At 34.5% G+C, this 19,667-nt stretch overlaps 1 protein-coding gene across 2 annotated transcripts in view; it reads right to left on the bottom strand.

The window, feature by feature from the left end:
* Window positions 1-19,667, bottom strand: part of CSMD1 (CUB and Sushi multiple domains 1) — a 1,075,408-nt gene that overhangs the window by 359,679 nt on the left and 696,062 nt on the right. For both annotated transcript variants that reach the window (XM_054629077.2, XM_077174973.1), the window contains exon 7: window positions 14,588-14,665. In XM_054629077.2, the coding sequence (XP_054485052.2) occupies window positions 14,588-14,665 (78 nt within the window). The remainder of the gene's footprint in view (window positions 1-14,587; window positions 14,666-19,667) is intronic.

Here is a 19,667-nt window from a genome sequence, read left to right as displayed (position 1 = left end):
GGACCAAAATCTTTCATTCAGCTCTAATATATTGTTAAATAAATATCTTTATGGCAACTCAAACAAATTATGTAAGAAAACCTAAATTATTACTGAATATGCATGATTCATAATTTGTTTCATAACAAATTATGAAAATTTCAGTTTGATGAAAAGTAATAGTCAAAGTGTAGAACATACACATCACTATGATAATTTGCATTCTGCAACCCAAAGAAAAGCATCACAGAGACCTTAGCAATTCTTATGACCCACAAGTTTAAGTTATCGTTATGCAAAATAGTTTTACTTAAACAGCATTAATAGAAGGTATTTGAAGTAATTTTTGCTCTTTTAAATTCTGTGAAAGGGCTCTAATATCAAGGTTGTTTTTTTTTTTCTTCATAACTATTTTTATTCCTTATATATTTAACACAAGGATCCATTACATGACTTTCACAAAATAGCACTTTAGTCTCCCCTGTTGAACACAGCTTTGGTGTGGAAACTGGTGCTGTACATATAACATCAATTTTGCCAACCTTTTTCTAAGACACAGGCTAAGAGAGATCCCACTAAAGTTCTCTCAAAAATTAGGCAAGTGAACTACAACATCAATTTTTAGTCTCAATGTCTCAATTAATATTTTTCTTCTGCTTTGCCACCTTTCTCAGAAGTACTCAATATTGTGAAGAATGTAAACTTATGCATTTATGAAAATACTTATTGCTGACAGATTATTTTCTTTAAACTATAATTTCTACACATTTAGCAGGTGGGAGATTTTGTTTTCCTTTGGTTTGGGTTTTTTTTGGGGGAGGGTGGAATTCTAGATAGCTATGCAACTATTCAAGCCATTATAGTTAAGCTTTTATGAGGATTTTTTTTCCAGTTAAAAAGCTGTGAAATGGAATTTGGCAAGTTTTTTTTTTTTTCCTTTTTTTAAGAGGCCAGAAGTTAATACACTTTAATAATTAATTTCTAAGATACATCTATGAATGATATTTGTTTCATTTGAATTTATTTGGAAAATATGATTCAAGATATAGCTGATTACAATGTGACAGATCAGGCTACTCAATGCTCTCCAGCCTAAGCCCCTGTATCCTGGCCTCTGTAAATTTCAGAAATTAATTTATGCTTTAGACTGCATTTTAGTTTAGGGGTTTTTTTTCAAAGTTAAAGCCTTAGCACAACCAATTAATTCAACCATCATTTTAGAATGATGTCAGAGGAAAATAAATCTTTTGATGTTAAAAAATACTTTTTCCAGATACTTCTTAGAAGTCACTCTGCTCTTTGTTATTATGCAGATTGAACCTTTAAAATAGAAGAGGATTTGACCTTTAACTGTCCTGTAAAAGATATTTTGGTTTTTTTTTCTTTTTTCTGTGTCAAATCATATAGTCCATGTGCTAAACCTTTTCATATGACCACTTGTACAGCTTTTAAATATTAACAACTATAATTACCTTTGAGAACTCTGTGTATTACTTGATGGCATCCTACCAGTATTAAAGCTAATCCAGCTACTCCCCTAATTCAGAGGAATGTGTTACCCGCAGCAGTGGGTATTTGCAAAGGGTGGGAGGACACAGAAGGGGCTCAGGAGGCATCCACAAATTCTAGCTGAGCCTCTGTCAATTAAAGTTCTTTCAGCCTTTATTGTATAGACAAAAGAAATACAAAAAATTTATCTGATTGTTAGGGAGAGCAAGATAATGTGTAACTGTATAACAAACTTAAATTTAAATAAACGGTATAAACAGTTATAAACAATCTTAAATAAACAAACTCTATAACAAAGTTTAAATTGCATAATAATACACAACTTCTTCAACAAACCTTTCACTTTGTCTATACAAGAAATGAAAGATAAAAGAAAAAATTGTAACTCTATTGTCCCCTGAAAGAGAGATTACCTATACCATGAGCCAGGATTACTGACAGGCATAGAGAAAACATTCCCAACAATATGAAAAACTAGGACTAGGCTTGGACTTTTGCCAAAATCATTACATATATTATTATGTAATGTAATGTAAATATATTTTTGTAAGAAACTATTTGTAAGTTATTTTAAAAGTATAAGGCTTTAACAAAAAAAAGGTCACTCATTGAGATGTTCTTCCTACTTTTTATGAGGGAAAATCACTATGCTTTTCCTATATATCTATGATAATCATGCTGTTATTATAAAAAAGTGTCAAGAGAAAGATAAAATATTTACTGTTAAACAGAATAGTCATCTTAGAAATGCTCTAAACCATAGGAATGCAAGTAGACCAATAGGACTGCTATACTTGTATTTAGCATGTATAATACGTTAATATAGAATACAAAATAGCTGCTACAGTACTGGAGAATTCCAAAACCATGATCCAATTCCAGCTATTGGGGTGGATTTGTCTCTTCTCCTTTTGCCAAGAAGTTTTCCTTATGAGCTTTAATTACCTGGTGTGCAGCAGATGGGCTCTTTTTATTAGTTAGTAGAGAACAGCATTTTAAGCATGAAGTGTTAATAAGCTTGCTGTTAGAGCAAATTGTGTCACATCCCTTTAACATCTCTTTTGCTCTAATTTTCATCCAAAAGGTTTTGTCATCTGAATTACACATAATTGTTGTCTGAACTAAATACAATTTTTCTGCTTTTACATTTTTACTGTTAAGGGAACTTTCCTGTCTGACCATACAGGAGCCACACTCTGGCAGTCACACTCCCACCACTGGAGATTTTAACGTCAGGGACTGAAGCCCCTTCACAGCAGGCAACTCCAGTGATCTGACAGGTTCCTGTTTCTCTCCCTGCACACCCCACTCTCACACAGTCAGACCACATTTTTTCACTGGTTCAACCCCTGGTTTTCCACAGAAGAGTCTCAGACCTGGATCCTTAAAATAATCTAATCATGGCGCGTCAATAGAATAACAGCTCAAGCTGGTGCCTCTGAGGATGAACCCTGAAAAAAAGAAAAGGCCAGGGCTTTTGGAGCTGGGACCTTCACAGTCCCAGCTCTGGACTCTTCCAGCAGAGTCTTCAGCATATCTCTGAGGGTCTGGTCCCCTGTCTGGGCCATAGGTCCCCATGCCCTTTATTTGCAAAGTTTATTTGCCCATTTTTTGGGCTCCACCACCAGAGCTCCACCTGCAGCTCAAGCTGTGTCTTGCTCACCTGCTACTGGCACTGAATGGATTCCTCAATATTTACTATATTAATTTCTTCACCAAGAGAAGCTTTCTCCTCATCATTACCCCCTGTTACCTCCAGCTAAATGTATTGCTCAGAAAGCTCATGAGTGCCTCTCCCATATAGTGTCAGCAGGAGACAGCAAAACTCAAAAAGAGAACAGAATTGCAAGGCTTGAGGCAACTTCTGCCAACAAAATGAGTGTAAAAGAGTCTACTGAAGAGTTTGCACTAATCAAAGAATGTGTAAACATAAGCAGCAAAGAAGGCAAAGAGAGTGTATTCTCTTACACCAGCACACACTGAAACAAAGTGACTGTTTACTAGGGAGAATGATGGGAGCTTGGACCTTGTAGATAGGTTTGTATACTTCTGTGTGATTGTATACATATGAAAACTCATACATGCAAGTGAGGAAATAATGCAAACACTAGACTTCTGACTGCAGCAAACTATCCTGTGCTGACACAGTTCGTTCACACTAGTTTTTCTTTTACTTTTATTAAACTCTAAATAAAACTATCCAAGAAAATGAGCAGTCTTTGTTTCATTCCTTTATTCTATATATATATATATATATATATATATATGCTTTACTGGTTTCCTCAAAAGGTGCATTTTGACTTCTCATGCCTTTAGCTGATAAATGTCTGTGACACTCATCCTGAATATCTCACTCATTGGGAATGTTTCAGATCATCAGTGAGGTTGTATATTACTTCTCTAAAGACTGAAGTAGTTATGTCTAAATATATATTTTAGAGAAGGGACTCCAATGGATGGCAAAACAGGAACAAAGAACAGGTAAATATTATTGGCAATATTCTAGGAAGGGTTGATGTTTTCAATTTTTTTGAAGTTGCTCAGAAATGTATTTCTTTTATTTTTTCCTTTCACTTGTATATAACTATAAAACAGGGGCAGTTGGGGCTTAAATTTTCTTTTTCCGGCATCTGCTTTGTATTTCTTTATTCTTGTTTTTAAGATATTAGATTGAAATATTGTTCATTCATCTCATTCACTTTTGAGAGAGCCACAAAGAAAACATAGTTCTCCACACTAAAAAAAAATGAAAATAAAAAAACCCCACCAAAAATCACTTTTTCCATGGGAATATTCTAGCACCACCTTCAAAACTCGTATTTGTTGCAAAAGTGACCTTTGTGTCAAAGATGTGCATTTTGCTTTTCCATCATCTAGTAAAAATGGCCAAGTAGGAGTCCTTTGGAAAACAGTAATTCAAGATGATTGAAAGAAACATGTTTAAGCAATACATCCCAAATACACACCAAATTAACAAAGCCTAACACTCTTTAGTGTGATGTGCCTGTAGAACTCTCCACTTCTAGTGATCAATGAGATTAGCTCCAGAGAGCTAATCTTTCCTTGCACAGTCATCTACTCTTTTTCTTTCAGACCTTCCTGAGTGGGAACCCAGAGCCTGATTCAAATACAGAGGGAACAAGATCTGGATTCAAATGGCAACAGTCAGACAGTTTTGAGAGTAATTACAGAATTTCAAAAGAAAGGGGGAAAAAAAGTATGAAAAAGAAAGAGTGAGATAGCTAGAAAAAGTCTGAACACTGCATAAGCACTGTTTAATGACAACCTTAACTCTTATGTTTTATCAACATTGTTTTTGTCCCAAATATGAAACACAACATCATATGGACTGCTCTAAACAAAACTAAAATGCCATACATACAGTAAGACAAGAAGCAATGGCTTCATGAATAAGAACTGAAAAACTGAAAAATAAGAACTGAAAGACTGAAAAACAGAAAAAAAAAATAATTCTAGCAAACCTGACTGAAATTGAGGACATTTTCTATTTTTTTTATAACAACAGTGGTGTGGGATTCAAGCTCTACCTCTCCAAAATGTCTCATTCTCCATCAAACCAAGCCCATATTACACATTAGCACTTCTCCTTGAGGACTACACCAGAAATGACTATCATTTATTGGTTTTAAGTGCTTTTGAACTGTCACACTAAATTGTGGATTATGTTTTTAGTATATTCCATAGATACAACAGAATAACATACAAGCAGATTGCACTGCTTCATGCTATATTTTTAATCTCAACGTAAGTGCTTTTCATTTCGGCCTCTGATGTTCTGGACTGCAGATACATTTGCAGACTTCTGAAAACCAGGTCTGGTAGAATTGAGAAAGGGATGTGACTTCTCAGTACAAATCAGGTTTATCATATGACTTCAGACACATGAAAGAAAAGCTGATATGTCAATAAAAAGTTGCTTCTTGAATAAAATAGGTCACATAAAATGCTGGCTTAGAAAAGCTAGACTCTTTTGCTCATGTTAATTTGTTAATTCACTGAATTCAGATAATTCAGAATTCAGTTCAAAAGTGTTAAACTAGGGAAGATATGCATATTTTTTTGACATATCTTTTGCTTATGCAGGAGAACCTCTTTTATGTTAGAAGCCTGAAGCAGAAAATACTGTGACAGTGAAGACAGAAATCAAACAAGTGCTTGTATTATCAGAAGCTATATGGACTTTGAGATAAACTTATTTCTTGATGCCATCATGTGTATTAAAACATCATGGGTGTTAAAACTTAAAACTTTGATATACGAAAAATTGAACTTGTCACTTTTTCTAGAGTTCAGATGGCTTGTATGATAGAAGCATACATATGAGCCAGAGCACCCCACCTACAGTCCCTTCTTTTTCAATTATGCCAATGTAAAACAGAAAACATAGCCAGATACTTCAGGATTTTTCAGGATTTTTCTTTGCATTTGTTTTTCAAAAAATAAGTAGCTGAGTAACCTTATTGCTTTCTTATTTGTTTAAGAACAAACAGTTTGTTCTATTGATTTCAGTGGCAGAACATTTGCTGAATAATCCCCTCCCCCTAGCAACTAGTCCTTTCCTGCCAAAAGTAAGCCAATGTATTTATTTCCATTTTAATTCCTTCTTGTGTTCATTCCCATTTCAAAAATATTTCAAGCTCCCAAATGAACATTATTGAGGAAATTAATATACAGTGTTATATAAATTTTTACTTCCCTTTTTCCAAGTGAAGAAGGAGTAGTGGACACAAACTGCTCTGAAGTTCACAAATTAGCTGTCACTGAACAAAACTTCCCTGTTCCAAACATATATGACATCAATCCTTCACAGTTCTGCTCAGAAGAGCTGCAGGAATAGACACATTCCAGTGTGACAGGCTAACAACAGACAGTGACATACTGTACCAACACAGTGAAAATATTTTCCAAAGTGTTTCATAACGTAGACAACATATTCCAAAAAAAGAAAATAGTCCAAGACCTTCTATCAAATTCTGAAGATATTCTCCCACAACAAGGATTTAGAAGATCAGGATCTCAACAAATACACGAGTTCAGTATGAGCCTTTGTGGAAAGTGGAAATCTTGCAGGAGGTGGGAAGTCTGTGACTCTTCCAAAGGACTTGACAGTAAGGGTATCTGTATTCTGCAGCATACCTTCACTGCATAGACCAGTGTCATAATTCTTTCTTTAATTAAAGCTGTTTCCATGTTTTTTAAGTTCTAGAAATCTGAATTCACCCACCCACAAATTCTAAATGCCTTGATAATTTAAATGCATTATTTCAATCTACACAGACTTCATTTTGCCAGCCTATTTACTGTCCACATCTATATTTTTAACAGAGTGGTATAGAGAACTTAAGCCAAGAAAATTATATAAAAGTATTAAAGTATATATTTATATTTTGCATGAATGTTTAATTTATACAGAATTGTCATTGCTGAAAGCAAGTTGCTTATTTTTAAGTCTTTGACTTTGAAAATAACAAAATTGAATGTCAGTTTAGCCTACAGTATAAACATTCACTTTGAATAATCAGTAACGTTCTATAATTGTATATGAAAATTAGTTAATGGCAGTTTCAGCTTCCTAGCTGGATAACAATTCATTTTAACCATCCATAATTCAATCAGATTACACCTTGTTTTACATATTTTAATAGAAGCTTTCTTCTGGTTATTTTACAAATCATATATGCAAATTATGTATTAAATAATTGATGAAGCACCTTGTTTTGCTTGTAGCTATAAGGAATGCTTTTCTTCACAAATATATTTAGGCAGTAGTTCTTTTCCCAGCAAGATTTTTGCATAGTATTTTAAAAGATATTTAAACTCCTGCTGTGATGAGGGCTTATTTAGAAACACCAAGTATAATTTAGTAACCTGATTTATGAAGCCATTTATACAATATAGTGAAATAGCATTGTAGTATAATTTCATTGCATAGGTATACTAATCTTCTCTGAAAATCCCAAACTCTGTAACTCTGTATTATTACAGTCTATGATAGGACAAAGTATATCACGGTAATTAGCCTTCCTATTTTATTAATGCTTTATAAAACAGTTAGAGGTTAATCCAGCAGTTATTTTTTCCTACTGCCCAATTTCATACCCTAATACTTAGTAATAAGGGGAAATAGAGTAATTAATCTTTTACTAGGCATGTGGTAAATGGTGTAATGGAATATTAAGTATTATGCATTATTTACAATTCTATGTATGTATGTAGGTAGGTATACATAGACATATATAACAAGGATATTTGAATTTTAAATATTCCAGGGTCTATACCTTCACCTTTTGTATAAAAGTGCCAGTGTTTTAAATGTTACTTCCCTCTTTTCTTTAACTGAACAATTAAAATGTGCTCAAGTATTTCTGTAAAAAGACTTTTTAAAATAAAATTGGATATTGGCAGACAGGCTAGGCCCACAAGATCTTAGACACTTAAGCCTTGTGTTTCCTAGCCTTGTAAATAATAAATTAGTAAGTTATAAACAATCCTTTCTCTCATTTGAAGACATGCACAATATAAATGCAAATTTGAAAATTGCTCTCTTTTTCAAGCTGTGAGATTTGAACAAATGAAAAATAGCTTTCATGATTGAAAAGGCTGGAGCGCTCATGATACTGTGTGGACACTTAAAAATGAGAATAATTTCAATGTCTGTAAATTATTATGACACAATATGACACATAAGCACAGAGTAACTTCCCCTGACAATGCTGAGATCTTCGGAGAGAACTACAGAAACAAGTGAGAAAGAGGCACCTTCATATTGATCTTAGAACTCAACAGTTTTCCTCTGAAGAATCTCAATCTTAAATGTATGTATTTCAAAGGCCTCCATTTTCCTCATGAAAGAAAGGATATATCTGCTACTGAACACAGAAAATGCTGAAGGGATGCTCACTAAAGGTCTGAAAAGAGCTACAGATGAAGCCTGTCGGTTTTCACCTTTGTGTTGCAATGCTTCGTGAAGAGCCTGGGAAACAGCAGTCTTTGGAAAGCAATAGATTTGTAAATGGAAATCCTAATTTCCACAATTAGGACTTTCTCTTTTTAAAGGACACAAAGCAGATAACACTATAAAATGCAATGCTAGTGAGTTTTCCTTCCAAAAAATTAGTAAAGTATGACTCTTGATATACGGGCATTCTTCTCTTGTCTTTGCTTTTTTTTTTTTTTGGAACCTACCGCAAACTGATTAAGCTGAGTGTCAGAACAGGGCAAACAACACCCAACAATCTTGTTCAAAACACCTGAAAACACTACAGAGTGCCCAAGAATAAAAGCCCAAAAGATGCCAACATTTTCCCATCTACTTTACTTGTGTTAGCTGGCAGCAAGACCAATTAAAAAGAGAGATTTATGTTACATTTATTTCTCCAGTGCTTTTAAATTTGTGCTTCTTGAAAGGGTACAGGCCTTTGGAATTCTGCAGAACAAATCTACTTTCCAGCAGATTTGTTTTTAAAAAAAAAAAATAATAAGGTCTCTCTATCCTAGTGTTCATATTTTATTTCTTTCACTATTTTTTAAATACAGCAGCACACAATATTTTAAATATTCAAAGCAAAAAAAAGACTGAATATTGAGAGCACTTAGGCATACAATATCCAAACCTAGGATCTTTTGATATCCACTGCCTGTAATTACTTGGGTAGCTTGTTTTGTATCATGTTTATTGGTGATCAATCCCATCACTGATACAAAGTTTCTTAAATTAATGCAAGCATGAGATTTAATTAATGTAAACTAATGCAGATTAGAACATAATTTTAAAGAATTAAAGAATGGGAGAGATTTGATATTGTATAGTTGGGATTTTTAAAATTTGAAACTGAAAACTATCAGAACAATGAATATTTAACAGCATTTTCTATCATTATTTGATTCTGACACAGCACGTAATAAATAGCATGTAAGATCCAAATTCAGTAAGAAATGGTTTTTCATGTGTGAAGACTCAACACAATACAAGCACAAAAAAAAAAAAAACCCAGAATTTTTAGTGGAAATTTTTCTATTACATGTGCATTTTGAAAATAATATTATGGAGCTCTTACACAGGTTTTCAGTGATCCTAAAATAATTCTGGAAAAATATACTAAAAACTTATTAAATAATAAGATATTTTGGGGAAGAAATTATAAGATAACTTAAATATAAATACAATAACCAGAAATTGGTATTCATATCAAGAGAAGGTATAAATTTCATTTTTAAAATGTAGTAAGTAGCAATAATTTTTCTTTTTATATCTGAAACTTTTCATGACCTTCAGCAGTTTTCATATCTGGTTGTTGATTGCACGCTGGTTTGCAACTGATTTCTAAGCATTGATCTATTGATCAAAATATAAAATTACTTAAATAAATTGATTTTTGCTAAGGTATAAGAACAAAACAGCCAGAAAATTGTGCTATTAAATGCAACTATTCAGTCCAATATTGACTTTCTTAGGGAAATACTCTTTCATTAAATGAAGAACAAAATTTGACTACTCTCCATATTGCTTCTGTCAAAGTACATTTACCAGTAGTCAAACATCAAGAAGATGAAATTGTCAGTTTATTTAAAATGTGAGGAATGTATTGGTAAGCAAAAAATTTTTATCCTAAAATTTTTAACTTTATGTTACAATGTCCTAAGCCATTTTTCTCAGTTACCCAACAACAAAATAAATAATGACTGCTGTCATTCTTTCTTACACAGAATTAGCAGTGTAATCCCATTTTGGTATTAATCACTACAGTTTCAAGAGCATGTGCCATTAATTCAACTTAATGTGCTGCAACCAATCAATACTTAGTCTGTAAACTCATTTGTTCTTTGGCTCTACATCACAAAAATAATTGTTGTAAAGTAGCTCTTTTTATCATCTTCAGGGTGAAGAACTGTTTAGGTAAACTCTGTAACAAGTTTCAGAGGATGCATTAATCCTACACTAAAATCATGATCTTCAGCGTATTTAACATGGGTTTTCTTCGTATTCTAAAATACATTTTCAAATAATACTACAGAAGCCTGAAATTGCTTTTGTGAAGTATAAGAGTTTTTTACTTAGTGAATACTTAGAGAATTTACGCTTCATAAAACACAGTAGTTCACACGCACCATATTGCACAGTCATGTTAGGTCACTAAATATTCAGTAATTACTATGAAATGCTAACATGGTTCAATATGAATACCATATTTTTAAATGAATCACTGTCTGTTAATCTTTGTCACTGTTTCAGGCTGTGGACATTCCCTGCAGTTTGCTGCGTCACGTGGCAAGCGACTCACCACGCTACATTTTGACATGAGCAAACTCAGGAAATCAGCTCTCCCAGGCACTTCTTTCTCTCTGCTGCCTTCACCTCCTAGCATCACTGATTACTGCACTGGCAGATTTGTACACACCACATAAACTGTATAATCATTTGCATTTTTCACTTGATATGATGTGTCTCACCTCACTGAACTTCCTTGGCATTTACTGTGAGCTTGATGCATCCCTGTGCTCCATCCTCCTGCTGGTGAGGAGGTGTGGAAGTATGAGTCTGCCCTGTGCCTGCAGCAGGAGAGTGATGGCATTAGGGCCTTCTGGGGCAGTCTGCTCTCCTAAGCCTTCTCTGTTTCTGGGCTGCAGAAGGCACAAAGATTTGCAGGGGTGCCAATTAGCAGGTCTGCAGTTACGGCCTGCCTTCCCAGTATTCTGTGAACTGGTGTCCTGAAGATCTGTATTCACTTGTTATCCTTTGCACATAGCATGACTAGCAGTAAGTGCCTGATATGTACACTTTAAGGAATAAAATACAAGGATCTTCTATTTGACAAAAAAATGAGACCTTTATAAGGACTATGGCTGCCCAATTTTGGTCTGTCCTTGCAGCTCTCTTCATTAGGGCTCTCCTCTTGGATGTACAGGATTCTCCCACATAGTCTCTCTCTGCTGTAGAGGTAATGCTCAATATATTTAGAGATGATAATCACCCTCTGAGAGATTTGCTGGACAGAAATAATGCCATGAAAACACTCATACAAGAGGCAGCAATAAGAAGTTTATTTTATTTAATCAGTCACTATGAAACTATAGTCATAGCAGTTTTAGAAAAGGCCAAATCTATTAGGGACACAGAGTCTGCAGTTTTTCATGTTAGAATGAGTGAAGACAGCAAGATGGATCTTTGGGAATATAGCATATATATCAGAATGATAACAAAAGTGGGTAGGCAACTAATCAGATGGACACCAACAGATGTAATTGGATTTGCTTTCCCTAAGCAGTTTCATAAAATACAATTCTGCCCTTGCTCTTATGAGAGATCAGCTTCAGATGACCCTTGATTTACCTTCAAGGGTAAATATACTGACTGGATTTGGCCAGTGCTTGTGGCAGCTCAAGCACTTAGAACTGTGAAAACTGCCTGTCCCATGTACCTTTGCCAAGTGCAAGGCATTGATGAACCAGGACTGTATTTTACTTCAATTATCCTTCCCATCCTTTTCCCATTTCCTTGCACAATTTAATCACAATTCAACTGCATCTGACTCACTGCTAAAGACTACTACCTATCAGGATTATCTGGCAAAAAACTAACTTGATAAGTTTCTTTCAGGTGTACCAAAGAAGAAAAAAAAACCTAAAAAAAAAACCCCCAAAAAAACCCAAATAAACAAAACTACTGGGGAAAAAGAAAAAAACACAAAGAAAAAAAAAAAAAACAACAAAAAAAAAACCCAAAAAACCCCCAACCCAACCCCATGAAAACAAACAAAAAAAAAATCCCTCGAAACCAACCAAAAACTCTACCAAAAATCACACATAAAACCCAAACCAAAACAAAAAGCAACAGCAAAGCCCTCTTGTTTCCCTGGGGAGTGCTACAATATATAATGAATTTTCTTTTCAATATAGAGGCACCTTCATCTGAAAGCCATGCTTTGCTACCTGGCTCTTTATAAAGGATGGAAGATCTGAAAGAAAGTATCCTGGAATCCAGGCAGGTCCAAAAGGAGGAGAGCAAGCTCTGACTGTACGTGACTGAAATACTAAAATACCATTCTGCATTCTATGAGGAATTATCAGTAATGTTATTATCACTGGTAACACTGATAACAATTTCTTTATAAATCCTAAAAGGCTGGTGCCACTGTGAAATGCTTTTTGAACCAGCTGCTGGCAGTTTCTGCTTGGGAGGAAGAGCTGTGGGAAAGCTACAGGTCCTGGGATGCACAGGATATGCTCTCACAGCATTTGGTGTGATGATATTTGCATTCCATTTACCCCCCATAAGCTAAAAAGCCAAAACTAAGCTCTCTGCTTTATAGAGAGAGAATATTTAAAAGATCTAACATACAAAAATAGTGAGAGGTGTTGGTATATAATATATCTTTTTTTTAAAAAATATTCTATTTGGCATCAAATTATAATATCCATTCTTATAATTTCTCTGGAGTCAAATCCCCAATTGTGTTTTCTGTCTGCGTAAGTACAGATAAGATAAATACTTAAAGCTTACATCAGAAAGAGCATCAAAATACATTTGAATCCAACTTATTGTATTTTACCCTTATAATTTTTAAACGATTTATATATGTGAAAGTAATGGTAATAATAACAATGCACTTCTTGGATTTATATTGGAAAGTTAGACATGATAATAAAGTTTTACAAGTAAAAACACAAAGGAAAAAAAGACAATTTTCATTGAGGTAAACAACAGACTGCCGTATAATAATTTCTTTCATAGCCTGTCTTACTTCCACTTTCTGTAACTACATGTGGTGTTTGACAGCATGTGTTCTGAGACCATAAGCAGAGATCACACAGCTCCCAGAAGTAACTTATAAATAATGAAATTATCACCCATTCAGATACAGACACCAAAGAGATGGATCAACTTTTTCTGCTACACCTTGCATAAAAAGTTCCTTTTGAGTGCCACACCATCAATGTGCAATATTTAAAGCAGAAAATTGTCACGCCTCTTTTGTTCCAGCGAGCATACGAGAAACTCACTTTGCATTAAACAATGCACGACAGAAACACAGAGAATAAAACATATCCTCTAGACATCAGCTTTCAAGACACTCATTTTCTCTGCACTTGCAGAATGCCACATGAGGCAAACACAGCAGAGGTTTCGCTTCATTGAGTTCACTGTTATTACATAAGGAATTAATTTATCTGAATACATCTGAAACATCAACACTTTTAATGAGTTCTGTGTGAATGCTGGCCTAACCTCTGGCTTTTTTGGTCTGAATTTTGTTGGTTTTTTTTTGGTGGGGGGGCTAAGGGGCCCTCAGTTTTCAAAATTCAAAAATATCCTCTTTTTCTCAATTCAATACTGGCCTAATTAATGGAGAAAGCGCTCTCAGGATATTAGTCAGACTGCCAGTTCAGAGAAAGTGATGCTCAAAAAAACTAACAACCTCATATTCCCACAGGGAGCATTTTGATTTTAGCTTTACACTTTACACAGGGAAAAAGGTGTAAAGGGACCAAACAGGTGTCATTCCAGAGTGCATTATGCATGCAATGAGGGGAAGTTGATGTTGTGACCTCCATCTTCTTGAGAAGCTTGGAATTACACCAGTTCTTAACCCCTGCTGTGCAAGACTGGAAAGAGGTGTTCACCAGACAGTGTGGCAAGATGAGAGAAGAATTTAGCTGTGATATTGAGTGAGGGGAAGGAAAAAAGATCACAAAGTATAAGTTTAGATACAGAAAATTCTCAGATACCTTCACTGTCCCCAGTATTGAACTGATGAAGTCTATATGGCAGTGTTCTGCCTGGATTTCCTAACTTGCCATGTGTCTCTGAATTCTAAATAATACAATACTCTAGAATACTGTAATATATAAAATGCAGGGGGGTTTCTACATACCATATTTTTCAGAATTTACACCAATCATATTCTGCTTTCTACCCTCAGCAGAGTATTATCAGTGGAGTTCTGATTCAATGACAATTGAAAGCATAATAACCATTTTATGACCATAGCATCCCAACATCTCTCTCTTTGATTTGTATATTTACAAGGATTCCAGAATATATAAGCAGTCACTAAAAATAAGGTTATAAACAACTTACAGACAGAATTTTTGTGGTTGCTGTCTTTGCTGGGCAACATCTTGACTCCTCTTGATTTCAGTTCAATTGCCTTTTTTACTGAGAAGACAAGCAAACAAAGAGAAAATAATTCATTATTAAACCTCATTAAAAGGTTATTCATATAATTCATTATTAAACCTTATAAAAACTTCAAAATCATGCATTAAAGTAATACAAAGCTATATAGGAAACCTACAGCAGATTGAAATAACTGCAGCTTCTGGATAATCCAAATAAATTTTTGGTTTTATTTATTTTTACAAAGAATACAACCATGTCCTTTTTGAACAGACATTATCAGGATGGGCAATATTTTGGATTCAAGTTTCTTTATGTTCAAAGAAAAGAACAGCCTGTCCTAATTACAAGTATGGATCTCCTGTGTTTGCCATTCCATATAAGAAAATCTCAAACATTAAAAAAAATATACCTTACATAGAATATACAGAACATTATCTACATATATTCAAGGACTATAAGCTTTCAATGTGATATTCACACCTGCTTTTGTTTGATTCACTTTTCATCAGGAAACTTGTTTTTAGTTCTGTTTCCCAATGAGATTAACACAGTGTGTTACATTATTTGGCTCACCTAAACCCTTTTGAATCCACAGGGCAATTTCAACTGAATTAGAAAGAAGAAAGAGAGTAAGAGTTCTCACAGGGGCAAAGTTTTGTGAGAAAGAACAGATGCATCAGAGGTTTAATATCTTTTTTCTCTGTTTAGTCAGCTGAATGGCTGATAAACTCCCAGCCTATCCCTATTAAGTAGTTTGGGCACCATAGGTGGGATCAGGAGCCAAGTAGGAAGAGACATGAGAAGACAGTAGTGCAGCTATATATTAAGGAAGACACAGGGAAGAATTTTAATTGTTATGGTAAGAGAAAAGGATAGAAATATAGGACACCTTCACAGGATATTTATTAGTTCTGTGGGAACAAATTGAGCAATGGAAAGTAAAATCAGATATAGAAAATAATTGCAGAACAAGCGTGAACAATTCAAAACTATTGTGTCAAAAAACAACAGCAATTGCAAAATAGCTGATGACTGACTCTGTACTAGAATGCTAATGACAACATCAAGATGCATTTCACTAACCAAAAATTACAAAAACCTGTAATCCTTCCCTGATTAATATTAAATACTTTTTTTCTAGACCTTGCAGGGGCTAATAATCTCAAAATGCACTTATTTATCCAAGATACAAACAGAAACACAAATTCAACTCAAACATTTCTTACATGGAAGTAATTAGAAACTCACAGTAAATAAATTCATTCTACAGAATGTAAGTTATACTTTTTGCCATTACATGGTATAAATTTTATAATTACTACAATATACACTAATCTGTATGTAAATATTTCTAAGTGAAGTGGTAGAAAATAGTTGTCTTTAAATACTGCATTAAAAATCATTTTTCCATTGTATTTATTTCTATATTGTAACTTCAGAGGGAAGGTGCCTTTTCTTGACTACTGAAATTGAGCAAGTGCTGCAGAAAGTACATTCTGTGCTGTGTGCAAGTGCAGCCATTCACGCCTAAATGAGGAAAACAGGTGTTCAAATGATGAAAGATGATTGAAACACAATTGTAGCTGAATAGTAGGAAATGGTTATGATAGCAGTGTGGTGTTTTCTTCTTAGGCAGGAACTGTACATCATACAGAGACATCAGTGCAGACAATATTATCCCCAAGGCATTTTGGAATGGCAAACTTTATGGATATGGTTTTATTTGGATTTGGAACCTAAGTTTCCAGACTTAGGTTCGAAAGTTTCCATCAAGTGCCACCTTAAGTTGTTTTTCAGGCTGTGTAACAAATCTGTTAAAATTATTCTATATTTAATGGGAAATGAACAACACAGTTCTTGCAGAGAATATTTGGGATATTGTCAGGAGTTGTGGCCCCTCCAGCAGTATTAATTTCTCAACTTATTAATATCTGTGTTATGTAAAACCTGTGAGCAGTTTTTTTAGTATTCAGAACCCATATTGTTTACATGGATGAGTAATAAAAACATTGAGTTATTAGGCAATGGACAGAAAAAAAGAACTCTATTCTTCTTCTTCTCCTCTTAGTGCTGCGACACTATTTTAGAGTGAAAATTACAATCATCACTCAAATTCCTTGTGACATTTCACTCTTAAGGGCATTTGTTATACATATTTGAAGCACACTTCGTGTGAATGATAAAAAATTGTACTCACAAGCTTTATTTGAAATACAGAGGTCACAAATTGAAACAAGATGTTTTGACTAGATATATGAAAAGCTTTTTGACTGTCATGCACTGAAACAGGTCCTGCAGTTTCTATCCTTGGATTTTTTTCAGATGTCAAGAAAAGGCATTCTGTATCTTACTGAAAGAACATTAGGGAAGGGATGCACAAAACTTAAGATCAGTCATCTAAATGTATGTTTTATGAAGAGAAATAGCTCACTCAAGGGGGTGATTCATCCCCTTCTAAGATAGACACAATGAATCCTTCTCTGGAGATGCCTTTTTCTCTCCACAAAACGTAACAGAAACATATAATACTTGCTGAAGCTAGATCCCCACATTTTAGACAGCAAACATTACGTGGAACGAGTCTTTTTGCCTGGAAAACTAACTGCCAAATGTAGTTATCTGGGAGACATATGGACCCAAGAAGTGAAATAAGATAGTTTGATATATGAAAAGCAAACTTTTGCCTCTTTTATTCTTGAATGTGTAAGTTTTCGCATGTGCCCTATAAGGTGTTTTATTGTAGTTTTTAAAAGTATTAGGCAAGCATAGTCCCTAAAATAAAAACTATTCAACGTCTGAAAAAGAAACAGAGACTACTGCACACTGTGGTTCAAGTTAACCAGTTCAGCTCCTCCTGTAAATAAAAGAAATACTCTAAATTGGATGTTTTATAACAATTTAAATCGCATTTGAATAACTTTTCTTAGACACTTCTCTTTAACTTCCCCATTGCACCTTCATTAGAAAGATTTTCCTGATTTCAAAGATGATTTTCCATTTGAAAGCACAAAAAGAGGAATGAGTTTACATTAATAATGTTAGAACTGAACAGCACTTTCCAACTTTTAAGTGATTACTTTTAAAAATCTGCACAACCTTCTGCTAGCTTCACTTAAACATCCAGTTAAGCTTACTTAATTAGCTGACTTCACCTTTTCTGTTCATCATATCTTCAAGAGTCTTTTGGAGATGAGTTACCCACTCAGGTAAGAGGGCAGAGAGCTGAATGCTGCAAGTCCACGACAATCTTATCAGAGTACTGGAAAGCACCAGTGATATTCCTTAAACTTTTGCTACAGCTGAAATAAACTCATCCATGAAAGGAATATATGCCTGGTCTTATCTGAATGGATCATGAAAGTAAAAATTTTAGGTTGTAAATCTTCATTCAAATCTACTGTGACTTTCATGCAGCTCTTAGTTTCTGACATATTTGAACATGTGTGAAGAAAATACATTTTCCCCAGACTTCAGTGACATAATATGCTTTTCCCCAGTTATCCAAATACATGAGTATCTTGCTGATTTTTCTTCCTGCATGAAATAACCTCCAAGACCTCAAATACTGGCTACCACTCAAAGCTAAAATATTCTGACATCATCTGTTGGTACTTCCTCAAGCTGCTCTGCTGCTGCTCCGCTGAGTTCAGCTCTTGGCTGCCCTTCACTGCAGATATTTCCTAAGTACAGATATTTGAAGGTGAAGAGGAACAGCATATTGCCCAGGATCTGGTGATCACAAGAAGCACCTTTCCTGTCCAGTCTGAAGCTCTACGTCACTATAAGGAATATATATATAGGTTTATTTGAACAGTTCTCTGGTTTTGTTACAGTAGAGGAAGAACCCAAATATTTTCAGTATTTTTTACATATGTTACATATCTTTTACAAAGATTTACACTTGGCTTTAAATATTTTGCAGAGTTCAGTAAAAAAGTGATGTGTTTGCAAGAACATTCCTAAGATTATTCTTGAAGGAACTTAGCAAATGTATCTCTCAGTACAGTGCATAATTAATCAATTTCCTTTTGCTTTAGTTTCACTGTTCTTATTTTCTTCAATATGAGTAATCCTGCTGTAAAACAAAGTATTTTCGTAATTCAGATTGAAGAGTCCACTTCAGTGCTCTGTTCGCTTTGCCCTGGTGCCTAATCTTTCCACACTCTCCTCCAAAGACATAATTATGAGAATAGTACCTTTTTTTGGCCCTGGAATAAATAAGCTACAGCTTCACATTTAGCAGCATCAATGTTTTATCCAGATTATACTTGTGAATGAAACATTTCTTTCTTATTGCTCAAAGTCATGTGAGATCAGTAAATAGTTCGTTATCTGTTTCTAGGTTTTCTTCTGCTTCACTATGGCCTGTTGTACTATGAATTCTCTCCAAAAGTTTAATATTTATGAGAATAAGAAAAAAGCAATCCTTCTCAATCTTACTATTAACTTTAGTTTATGAAGGGAATTCTATAATAATTTTGTTGATAAAACAACATCCCACACTCAATAAGTGTGGATGATTCCACCAGGGAGCTTCTTAAGAAGCTTTTTCTCTCAGCTGCCCACTTAACTTTTTGCAGAAGCATCACAGCCTTCCACAAGATCTCTAGTTTAAACTAATTCATTGGAATATTCATTCCTTTTCTGTTTCTCTATTCCCTGCCTGAAGAGTATTCTATCTAATACACTCTCCCAGTGTTTCTGTCACTAACAGCTTTCAAAATCTTCCCTACTAATCAGTATTATAACTCCAGAGAGCTTCACAGCAGGCACAAATGTTTCTCCTATATGGCTACCTGTAAAAGCTGTAGGTTCATGATCAGTTGGCTTCCTTGTTCCATCAATTCAGCAAAGTACTGCCTGTCACTATCAGACCTTCCACCTGCTCCCTGTGCTGGAAATCTCTGCATGCAGTACTAGTGAATAAATGGCACCAAGATAAATTGGTGTCACAGTAGATTTTTACACAAATCTTTCTCATTCTATTTGTATAAACTGACACAGGTTCTGCAGGTTTAAAAAGAAGCACAGCCATTTG

The sequence above is a fragment of the Agelaius phoeniceus genome, chromosome 3 (assembly GCF_051311805.1).
Source record: "Agelaius phoeniceus isolate bAgePho1 chromosome 3, bAgePho1.hap1, whole genome shotgun sequence".
NCBI classification, from domain to species: domain Eukaryota; kingdom Metazoa; phylum Chordata; class Aves; order Passeriformes; family Icteridae; genus Agelaius; species Agelaius phoeniceus.
The sequence above is the reverse complement of the archived record's forward strand: the minus strand, read 5'-3'. Positions and strand labels throughout refer to the sequence as shown.